This window comes from Thermoascus crustaceus (assembly GCF_041956765.1).
Source record: "Thermoascus crustaceus strain CBS 181.67 unplaced genomic scaffold VTN00scaffold_3, whole genome shotgun sequence".
Classification (NCBI taxonomy): domain Eukaryota; kingdom Fungi; phylum Ascomycota; class Eurotiomycetes; order Eurotiales; family Thermoascaceae; genus Thermoascus; species Thermoascus crustaceus.
The window spans coordinates 2,043,118-2,053,298 of record NW_027192529.1 but is presented as its reverse complement, the minus strand read 5'-3'; the positions used below and the strand labels follow the sequence as shown (position 1 = coordinate 2,053,298).

The window sequence follows — 10,181 nt, the reverse complement described above, 5'->3', positions numbered from 1 at the left end:
CTTGGCAGTAATTATAACTCTGTACTAGGTGTTTGTTTCTCCCCTTGATTTCACCTGGGCTACTTAAATTACTACTACTGTGCAGCAATCCTGGTATATGGAAGCAGATATGCAACTCACTGTTTAATTACAGAAGCATCTGTGGGGAAAAACAGCATATCCTGAACTGCTGTCAACATAATAATCACTACTTGTCACTTTCCTTCAAATAACTACAATACACAAACTGTCCACAGGTGCAAAGCTACCGCCTTTTATCCTCTACGTGGCCTCTTTTCTACGTCACCAAAAACAAAGTAAGCGGGCCACGCAATCGCATTTTGATATCACACCAAACAAGGTGCACGCACGATCTTTCCCTTTGTTACAACAGGACAGGATCTGGCAAACATGGTAATTGCCTGCTCGATACCTTGGAACTAGAGCTGAAGACTAATCCTCTCTTCTACAGGCCCAAACTCCCCAACAGCGGAGGGCAAACGAGAAGTACGCGAGACAGGAAGCCGCGAAACGTGGAAAACACGAAAGTGCCGTCAAACAGAAACAGAAGCCAAAGTCTCCGGTGTCTACCGGATGGGTAGGTACGTACCAAAGGAAGAACTATAAACTATCCGGACCATGCTAAGAAAGCTCTCCAGTGGTCCTCGCATTTGTGATATGCGGAGGACTTGTCTTTGAACTACTGAGGGTCGTTCCTGAGCTATGGTCGGTCATTGCAGCATTGCTCGGTCGCTTGACAGGGTAGAATGGGTACCCGTTGTCAGTTGTTTCGTCTCAGGAGCTGCAACGAAGTCTGTCTGGGGAGGCAAGAAAGGTGAGCGACGACCAATAGCTAGGACTATTTGATGTCCCTGTCTTCATCTATCTTCAAAGCATTTCAACTGCATAACTACCAAAGCCGTTTGTAATTTCTGGTTCGAAGCCATCGAATGGCATCTGCATAAACGGGGGGATTGGGAAGGTCTTTTTTTCCTTGACTACGAGCTCCATATCCTCTTTTCGGCTGTTCGCCCTGCCGCCGAGATATAATATTAGCAAGGCCCTGTTACGATCGCCAAGTCTGTTAACCCCCCCCCCTTCCCCCAAGCAGAAACAGCAATGGCATAGTACTCAGACCTGGTGCAAGAATGTAATCCATAATACAATGAGATGTATCGAATAGACCGGTTTACTGTACATTACGTTTTACGGGTCGAGCAAATGTATACAAATTGCCATCCATTTGGCTGTTGAACAGTACGACAGTTTCGTCGAGTCAAAAACTCTGTACCCCGTGTCCATGTTATCATTCAGCTTCTGTCTTTGACTTCTTCTTTCTCTTCTTCCCAACACGAGCCACCGTGTCGGGCTCCTCGCTTGGCTTAAGGCTACCAGGCGCCGTTGTCCCGTCGTACTTATCGTGTGACCCTTCATCAGCGTTTTGGGTGCTTCCTGTGGTTGACTTCTTTTTCTTCTTCTTCTTTTTCACGAGAGCTCCTTCTGTTGGTAAACCCTGGGCATGGATCCGTTCTGATGCTCTTTGCATTTCCAGTCGGAGTCTCTCCACGTCCTGCATTGCCCTGGCCATTTCTGCCTCCTCTTCTTCATTCCTCGTTATGTTCTCAGAGACTTTAGATGCCAACTGGTCATCCTCTTCAAGTGAAAGATGTCCAAGGCCACTTGAGTCCACTTGCAGCAAGGATCGTTTGGTTTTATTGGTTTCATCAGTATCTCCGGACCGTGTGCCACCTATGGAACGCTCGTCGTGTCCAATCGTTTCATCGGCAATTATCTCAACCTTTGCGGGTCGCGATCGAGGTTTCTTTCGGCTTTGTCCTTCTGTAAGAAGGCCCCTGGAATGTTTGCCTTCATCCTCGATGGCCAGGTCGATAATAGGTATAGAATCGATATCCAAGTCCCCGCCGTTCGATGTATTGAGGATCTGATGAAAAGGAGTGGACCTGCCTGACGATTCGTCCTCATTCCCGATGTAGAATGGGTCATCCCTGTTACGCTCTTTGCGTTCTGCTCGTCGCCTTGCTATTGTGCTGGGGTCATCCAGAGAGCCTCCTGAGAGGTCTTGATATGACGTCGTCTGTTGCATATCCGGTTTCATGGATTCATTATGCTCCCTTCCAACTGACGCAGTGTCTCGCACGTAATAGAAGTCCTGGATGTCCCGTTGATCTCGAAGCTCAGGCCAAGAGTTTTCAGAATCATGAAGAACAGCAGAGAGCTTATCGTTCAGCGCCCTGTCTAGATCAAGCTCTTCAGGCAGTGGCACCTTCTTTTGTGCACTAGCAGCGACTGGATTGAGCTCGAGACCGGAGAATAAGCCCGGGATTACAGACGAAAGGAGAATATGCGCCCCCTGAACCTGAGATGTGCCTGAATGTATAGCTTCTGCTGTTAGCCGCAGAAGTTCGAGGAATTCAACAGCTCGTTCCTGAACATCCAAGTCAGGATGGGTCGCCAGCGCCTCGAGGAAATTGGTGATGCGTGCGAGTAGAAGTAAAGTTTGACTTTGTCGTGAAGCATCCCACTGCTGGTTGTTGCACGTTAGAGATACGAACACCTTAGGGATTGCCTGGAGATAAAGCGACAGTGTCCGCGCGGGCAACGACAGATTAGACAAGTCAACTAAGGAGTTCAGGGCACGATCTGGGAACGCGAGATATTCAGCGTATTCCCCAACGACCCAGGCACATGGACCCAGAACGCCAATACTCGCAGCAGAGAAGGTGGAGAATAGAGTTGCTCTGTTGTCAACAAGGACAAGTGATTCTGCCGCCCTGGTGGCATCCAACCTAACACTTTTCACTCGAACAGCGACATTGCGAATTTCTGAACCGATTCGTGAAGAAATATCTTCTTTGAAATAGCACTTTAACTGTGGATATGTATGCTGTGCCGAATGGGAATGATGGATACCATCAGAAGGCGGAACGAGTCTCACCAGCTGTACCAATACATCGACGTACCACTCGAAATCGATGATTTCCGAGTAGTTGTCGCGCGAGCAGATATCCAGAATTCGATGAAGGACTTCGTTCCGGTAGTCATTAGGTAAAGAGGGTAAACGATTTGCCTTCCGCTCACGCGGCTCCAGTTTCTCCCCGGGATCGTCACCCTCGATGTCAGCTGACGGTTTCAGTTCCATGATCGACGGGGGTTCAGTGTAAGAATCTTTCGTCGTCGCCGGGGAATTCTGTAGCTGTGCCACAAGGCGATTGACCACCAACTGCAACGTCTCACTTGTCACCATTCCCACTGCAAGCTCAAGCGCCTGTAGCCGAATGGAAATATCTGCATCATCCAAACAATCCATGATTACGTCTTGTTGCATTGATACGAGTTCAGGATATGAAACAACGATCCTGTTGAATGCAAGAAGAGCAACGTATTTCACTGTTTGTGTTTTGTTACTAAAATCCATGAAGACGAATTCTTGGGTACTCACGGTTTGGGTCTGATTCCATGACTATCATTCCTCTGAGCTTTCCCACACATAGGCTGGCGATTTCGTCTCTCTCCCGGCCCCCTTCAGCACCATCCAAAATGCCTCCTTGGATGACACCATTGATGCATTCGTAAAGCAATGACATAGCTGTAGTTGTTTGGATTATGTTTGTCAATGGCCGGAGGAGCTTTCGAATCAAGCGAGGCTCGAGCGGAGTTAGGGTAGCAAACTGTGAATGATTAGAAAATCCAACTGCGGTGATAAATTGGGGAAATACCAACAAGCTTGATTATCTTTATAGCCATCCAATTGTTTCCGCCATCCACAAGTAACTCGAAGAATCTTGGCGCAAGTGGGAGAAAGTCATGCGGTCTTCTCCAGCCAAGTTCACATACAACGTTGATAACCGCAGCGATGACACTGCTGTCTTCCTGATCATCCATCAAGCGATCTTTGATTTTCGGCCATGCCAGCCTAAGTGCTTCAGGATAGACTAAAGCAAGCCTGTAGAGACAAACAACCGCTTTCTTCCGGACAGCAGGATGTGAATGGGAGAGACGAGGGAGGATATCCGTCAGCAATGACAGAGCAAGTGAAGGCGTGATGATATGTGGGAGAGTAACAAGTGGCAGGGACATATTCGGTACAATAGGTGAGACAATGTCCTAATGCGTTGATGTCAGGTATAACAGAACAAGTGCAGAACCATGGCCGATCCGACAAACCTTTTTCAGTAGATTCGTCGCCAACATCAGCACTTCAGTGTCCGGCCTGAAACTCTGTACTGCCCCAAGATAGCCGACTCTCTTTTGCAAGTACTTGGCAGACGACATAACTTCAAGCACATGGAACGATGCCCAAGACATGTCGTAGCCGAACATCTCGAGATATATGAGCTTCAATAGGGCAGTAGCCTTCTTGTCTTCTAGGTCTCAGCCGTGGGTCGGATAGTCGAAGAGAAAGGGTGAGATATGCGGGGGAGCGGCGAACCCATGTCTTGCGATTTGATTTCGGCCTTGCATTCTTTAAGGCTGTTCTGAATGTATTCAACCTCATTGCCCTTGTGGTTTCGTAGACCTCTGATGAGGTCGTAGAGCGACTTCTCAAACCTGGGAATAGAATTGGGTGTCAGCATCACCGAGGTACCGGCGGTAAGGAGCCACCTACATGGTTGTGGTTATTAGATGGTTGCCTTGGACGATATCGGGTTTTCAATGGATATAGCATCACCTAGTACTAGTTTGGAAAGTTTTCGGCGAGTTTGTGGCTTTCGCAAAGTAGAAATGATGGTAAAGAGCTTGTTGAATGCGTGACCAGTCAAGTATGAAGCCGAATCGCTGATGCTCGTGGAGTGGACGCTCGCGGTTTGCCCAGCTGGAATAGCAGATACATATACATCGACAACGTTCAGGTCAGTCCACACACATTGTGATATTAAACACGTGATGGCAGACCAATATGACTGTTTATCTTATTGCTATGTCTGCGGAGGTGGTTGACTTTAGGTTATCTTGTCACTGAGAGATCTCGGGCAGGTCAAGGTTGCGACCATCTGCGGTTAGTGTCGATTTTACCCACCTGCTAGCACCTAGAGTCCTGGACACCTTACAGTCCTTACTGCACTCAGTAGTGCACCGTGCACCGGGTCTTCAGGCGCCTGGACCTTTAACGCCAGTACACCGTAGTGCCTCGTACCTTCCAACTTAATAACAACGCCAACTAGGTATTTTCCCAGCCCAACACCCTCACGAAACGTGCCCAATGTCCTTATCAGCCTGCATCAGCCTACACGCCTAGAGTGTTAGGTGGACAAGTTCTTAATTCTAATTGCGGAATCCCGTCCTACATTGCTATTTCCAGCCCCTATTCTTGACTTATATTGCGCGGATTCGTGATTCTCTAAACGAAACAGGTTTGTCGCCATATAATGGATATTTGACAAATATTGCTGACTTGTGCAGGATTCAGTCTTACTTGCGCTGCTGCGATGGCGCACACGCTGCTAAATTCACACAACCCTCTGAACTCTTCGGATCCTGGTGCCGCTCTTCTCTTATCACAACAAGCACCTTCCTTTTTGAGCCAATCCGCCTCACAACCAGGTCTCCCGTCCCTTCTGGCCTCTTCTCATGAAAAACCTGAACAGTGGGCAACTTATGAACAGGTGCTCTTCGCTTGTCTCAGGACTGGAGATGACAAGTCAGCTCATCTTTGTCTTGATCAATTAACGCAACGGTTTGGTGCATCAAATGAAAGGGTCATGGGATTGCGTGGCATGTATCAGGAGGCTATCGCAGAAGATACAGCCACCTTAGAAAATATTCTCCTTGAATATGAGAAGATCCTGTCAGAGAACCCAGTAAACGTGGTTTGTGTTGCTCGCTCGAAGTGGCAGGAGTGAATGCTGATAGTATGACGATAGCCCATTCTCAAACGCCGTGTTGCTATTTTAAGGTCAATGTCCAGACATGCAGATGCTATATCCGCCTTGGTAGAATTTCTTGAGGCATTCCCGACAGATGCGGAAGCTTGGTGTGAACTTGCGGATCTGTATCAATCCCAAGGGATGGGCTCTCAAGCAATATTTTGCCTGGAGGAAGCGCTGTTGATCGCCCCCAATTCTTGGAATGTAAGCTTGATCTTATTCACCACTCTACCTTGACCACAATCAAAATCTAATTTAATTCGCCTCAAAGCTCAATGCCCGCCTTGGGGAATTGCAGTATATCTCCGCTGTTTCGTCACCTTCGGAACCTCAGGAAACGCAGAGACTTCTTGCCAGTTCTGTTAGACGATTTTGCAGAAGCGTTGAACTGTGCGATGATTACCTGCGTGGCTTCTATGGGTTGATATTGGTGTGAATCCTCCTTTTCGAATTTAATATCCGCTTTTTTCTGACTAATATCCTGTGTCTTAGGCTTCGTCTCGTTTGCTCGGTAGCTTGTCGCCCACAAAGTCCTCCGCAAATGGCTCTGGGAAAAGCGGTGACGAGCTCCCACCAACAGAGATTCTTGAAAGACTAAACAATTTAGCCACAAGGAAGCTGGAAGATATTCTTAAGTCACGCTCTTCCAACATTCGTAAGTGGCAGGAAAGTCAAGGCGAGCTCATCGCAGCGCAAGAATTGCTTGATCGCCGGGATGACCTATAAAAGGGGTTGTTTCATTTTTGGCACATGCTCCAAGAATGGCATATCAGTAACTGAAAATTTCTACGAACTTAGCTAATACCAGGATTGTGGACTTAGATAATATTAGGTAACATGTCTAACTAATTCCAGTCACGGTTGATGTTGTCTTTCTTTAGCGAGGTGAATTCGAACGTTCCCAAGAAAGTTCAGAATTGAGAGATACCGTTCACCATGTCCATTTTTTCTCAGTTCACAAATCTCCTTGTGAAATTCAAATCTAACAGGAGTTGAGCTCTACAGAGCTGCTTCCTTCGCATGGCTCGTAGGTTCTTCTAGGACTGTGGCTATGATGTGCGGTGTTTTGGTATGCTGCAATGAGTATGAAGCAACGTTGCAGTATGCAACTGTATGTTCTCCCTTGTTCGTGATGCTGCTTGATGACTTGCCATCAGTACCAGTCACAAAATTAATGAATTGGCAGTCGACATCTCTGCTGAGAGGTGCTATTATTATTTCAGTTGCCTTGTTCCTCAGCTTTGTTTCCCACGGTTTCCTTCTTTTACCGCCGATATATCCATTCCATTTGTGAAAAGGGAGGGGATAGTTGACATGATCAATACCTCATTGCAGGTCAGTCCCATTGCGGATGTGCGCTCTATAGAAGGCAGCAGACATTGGCAGGATGAACATCTGCTCAGCAATCTTAAGCACATCATGGGTAATGATGTTTATGATTTATTTGATCTGAAGGGATGGGAGGATATGGGTATAGCTACCTACTGTCTTGGCGGATTGCTATCGTATAACCACATGATTTTGAAGCCATTGGAGGGTACTCAGACACTATGATAGGTCACAGACTCTAGACAAAACCAGCCCAGATCAAGATATAGCTAAACCGGCAAGGTGGATGGCTTGGACAGGGAATCGAGGGTGCCAACGGATATGGCAACCTACTGTAAGTCAATATTAATTGCGCTTCTTGGAGCCGAAGGAAAATGTTCCAGACCGCGCAGGAGAATATTCACCGCTCGAATTCCTATGAAAGCCATTATGATATTCTTCCATTGCTGCTTATTCTTCTATCGATGACTTTGCACTTCGCTCTCTTCCATGTAATGACTCCACACTTTTGACTTGATTTCACTTGATCATTTAGACATCATCAGCATGCTCATTGCAAAGCAGGTGTCCTTTGATAGCCATTTTTGTTGCCTGACTAGAGATTATTTTCCCATTTGGACAAACTCTTGTAATGAACTCATAGACCTGCATCGTACGGTACTACAGAGTACCAAATTGAATCGCCCACCTACCCAGGGGATACCAGACCATATGTGAGTTTCCCGCATGGCCGACAAGATTGAATCTGGGTCACTCGCTGGCTCAGGCTAGTTGTTGGAAGTTAAAAGGCAGGTCAGCAACGGTCGCTATTAGATCCGTAGGGTTCCCGCGTGCTGAGCATATCCATTGTGGTATTCTGGTCGTCTCACCTTGGAATGTGTTGGGTTTTCGCCCGTCATCCTCAGATTCTCTCAGCTTTCCATTCTTTTCTTCCGCTGTCCTGCATATGCAGGCTGCTGCTGACAACTCGTCGCATTCCCCCATTGGTCTCCCAGGCAGCATGTGCTCCCGTTGCCTTGCTGCACCGATGCTATTGGGCACTTTGGGCAGCAAGGCGAGACGACCTCGGGTGATATGCAATGATGATAATTGACTAGTCACCAACTCAACACAAGCCTTGTTATCGCCTTGGACCCTTCCGCCGTTTCCCCTCGTTCCCCTCGCAGCCTTATTATGCCCAACTCTGCCACCAGGCCCAACCGAGTGACTGGGTCAGGCAGTTGGAGTTTTGCACTGGGCGACTCGCACACTATTATTTATTCAATTAATTAGTACCGAGTATTATATAGTTGCCATTGCCTCCAGATCCCTCCCCCCCTCCCCTCCCCTTATATTCACCTTACGCCTTCTCTCCTCAGCATAAGCTTACCGCCACTATTGAACCATTTCAAACGCTTGATCGCCAACTCGTCTTCCTTTCGCTGAGCCACTAGGTACAATTAGAAAACCTGCACCATCTTACATACTTGACCCCAGACGTTCTCACGCCCATCCCTGTGGCACCTAACATAAGTCAAAAAGTCAGCTTAGAACTCGCCCGTCACTCTCAACTCAACGACTGAACGAGTGCAGCGGACCGCAGAACCTTTGCGAAGGCCGAGGAGATCACCACAAAGTTGTATTCATCTCCGAAGGTCATCTTGCCCTGGGCTTTTCTACGGTAGAAGGGCTCAGGCGAGATAATTCCTTCAGTTTACTCTATTCCACATGACGTGCGTCGCCCTTACTTCGAAGTGCGTGCCCCGTATAAGGTTAACTCACTGATCTGAGGTCCTTACGAACAGGTTCAATATCACTATTGATAACAGTCCTCGTGATTCTGACGAATCGTCCCTAACTGATGAAGAGGACTCCTCGGGCGTCCACGTTTCACCGCCCTCTGTCGCAGGAAGTCACGAATACCAAGACCCGTATGACGACTGGGCGCATCTGCCGTATCCGGACGAATTGAAACCGTCCGATTCAGCTTCTCGTCCCAGGACGTCACACCGTAGCCGCAACACGATCCACGGTTCGCGGTCGGGTTCGGGCCGCCGCCACGCATCGAGACGACATATTGTACAGGATCGCGAGACTTACCCCCACAGACCCCGCCGCCCTCATTCCCCAGAGTCTCCCGAAAGTGTGGACTCCGGCGACGAGTACGTGGGCAGTTATGCCCGGCCACCGCAAGAAAGGCGGTATTGGCCTCCTGTCGCACCAGGACCTACTGCAGGGTACGCACACAGCTCGTCTTCAGGGCCGTCGTACAGCCCTTATCCCCACGGTGGCATCCAACACAGCTTCACACACCCGGGCAGCCATCATCCGCCTTCAGATCAGTTGGTAAGATTGGGGCATCTTGGACAATTGAGCCACCCAGCGCAGTATGGAAACGTCCCTCCTTATGGATATGGTCCACAATACCCTCACTCCCACAGTGCTGCGGTTGCACCGACTTTCGGCCATGACCACCATACTGGACATCCTGGGCATCATCCGCACCACCAACCTCAACCGCGGGGCAGAAATGGCGGACACAGCCCACCGCAACCGCCAATGTCGCATCCTGTTCCTGCCCATGGCGCTTCTCCGTACGGCCCTTCGCCTTTCGGCCCTCCTGATCTGATACCATATAGTCACACAGCATATTTTCCTTATAACCAACCGTACCCTATGGTTCCAGGCATGGTTCCCCCGTCATACTTCAACCAGTACCCACGTGTGTCGTCTCCATCGCAAAAATCGGGGACTACTCCACCACCGACGACTTCTCCAGCAGATACGACAAAAGACGACGCGATTGCAAGACTAGAAAAGCTGATATTGGACGAGCGTGCGGAGCGTGAGGCCAAAGAAGCAGCACGTCAGGCTGCCATTGAGAAAGAGGCTGCTGAAAAAGCTGCCAGGGAGGAACGGGCTGCGGCCGAGAAAAAGATCGCCGATGAAGCGGCGGCGAGAGCAACAGCTATAGCGAAGGCAGAGGCGGAGAAAAAGGCGGCAGAGGAA

At 48.7% G+C, this 10,181-nt stretch overlaps 6 protein-coding genes across 6 annotated transcripts; 3 read left to right on the top strand and 3 right to left on the bottom strand.

Moving 5' to 3' along the window:
* Nucleotides 1-390: 390 nt before the first annotated feature.
* Nucleotides 391-832, top strand: VTN00DRAFT_5950 (uncharacterized protein; the record flags this gene model as incomplete). Its single annotated transcript, XM_069432537.1, has 4 exons — nucleotides 391-393; nucleotides 452-581; nucleotides 639-688; nucleotides 746-832. The coding sequence occupies 4 exons, from the start codon at nucleotides 391-393 to the stop codon at nucleotides 830-832; spliced, it is 270 nt and encodes an 89-aa protein (XP_069288387.1).
* Nucleotides 833-867: 35 nt separating this feature from the next.
* Nucleotides 868-1,222, bottom strand: VTN00DRAFT_5949 (uncharacterized protein; the record flags this gene model as incomplete). Its single annotated transcript, XM_069432535.1, has 2 exons — nucleotides 868-1,076; nucleotides 1,183-1,222. The coding sequence occupies 2 exons, from the start codon at nucleotides 1,220-1,222 to the stop codon at nucleotides 868-870; spliced, it is 249 nt and encodes an 82-aa protein (XP_069288386.1).
* Nucleotides 1,223-1,285: 63 nt separating this feature from the next.
* Nucleotides 1,286-4,320, bottom strand: VTN00DRAFT_5948 (uncharacterized protein; the record flags this gene model as incomplete). Its single annotated transcript, XM_069432534.1, has 4 exons — nucleotides 1,286-3,387; nucleotides 3,440-3,668; nucleotides 3,721-4,104; nucleotides 4,165-4,320. 4 exons carry the CDS (start codon nucleotides 4,318-4,320, stop codon nucleotides 1,286-1,288), a joined length of 2,871 nt encoding a protein of 956 aa, XP_069288385.1.
* A 1,106-nt stretch (nucleotides 4,321-5,426) lies between these two features.
* On the top strand, nucleotides 5,427-6,590 carry VTN00DRAFT_5947 (uncharacterized protein; the record flags this gene model as incomplete). The annotated part of the gene is made up of 4 exons (XM_069432533.1): nucleotides 5,427-5,807; nucleotides 5,862-6,068; nucleotides 6,136-6,294; nucleotides 6,357-6,590. The coding sequence occupies 4 exons, from the start codon at nucleotides 5,427-5,429 to the stop codon at nucleotides 6,588-6,590; spliced, it is 981 nt and encodes a 326-aa protein (XP_069288384.1).
* Nucleotides 6,591-7,955: 1,365 nt separating this feature from the next.
* Nucleotides 7,956-8,832, bottom strand: VTN00DRAFT_5946 (uncharacterized protein; the record flags this gene model as incomplete). Its single annotated transcript, XM_069432532.1, has 5 exons — nucleotides 7,956-7,960; nucleotides 8,063-8,400; nucleotides 8,532-8,614; nucleotides 8,660-8,696; nucleotides 8,750-8,832. 5 exons carry the CDS (start codon nucleotides 8,830-8,832, stop codon nucleotides 7,956-7,958), a joined length of 546 nt encoding a protein of 181 aa, XP_069288383.1.
* A 68-nt stretch (nucleotides 8,833-8,900) lies between these two features.
* VTN00DRAFT_5945 (uncharacterized protein) lies at nucleotides 8,901-9,801 on the top strand (the record flags this gene model as incomplete). Its single annotated transcript, XM_069432531.1, has 4 exons — nucleotides 8,901-8,926; nucleotides 8,978-9,204; nucleotides 9,281-9,518; nucleotides 9,561-9,801. The coding sequence occupies 4 exons, from the start codon at nucleotides 8,901-8,903 to the stop codon at nucleotides 9,799-9,801; spliced, it is 732 nt and encodes a 243-aa protein (XP_069288382.1).
* Nucleotides 9,802-10,181: the final 380 nt, after the last annotated feature.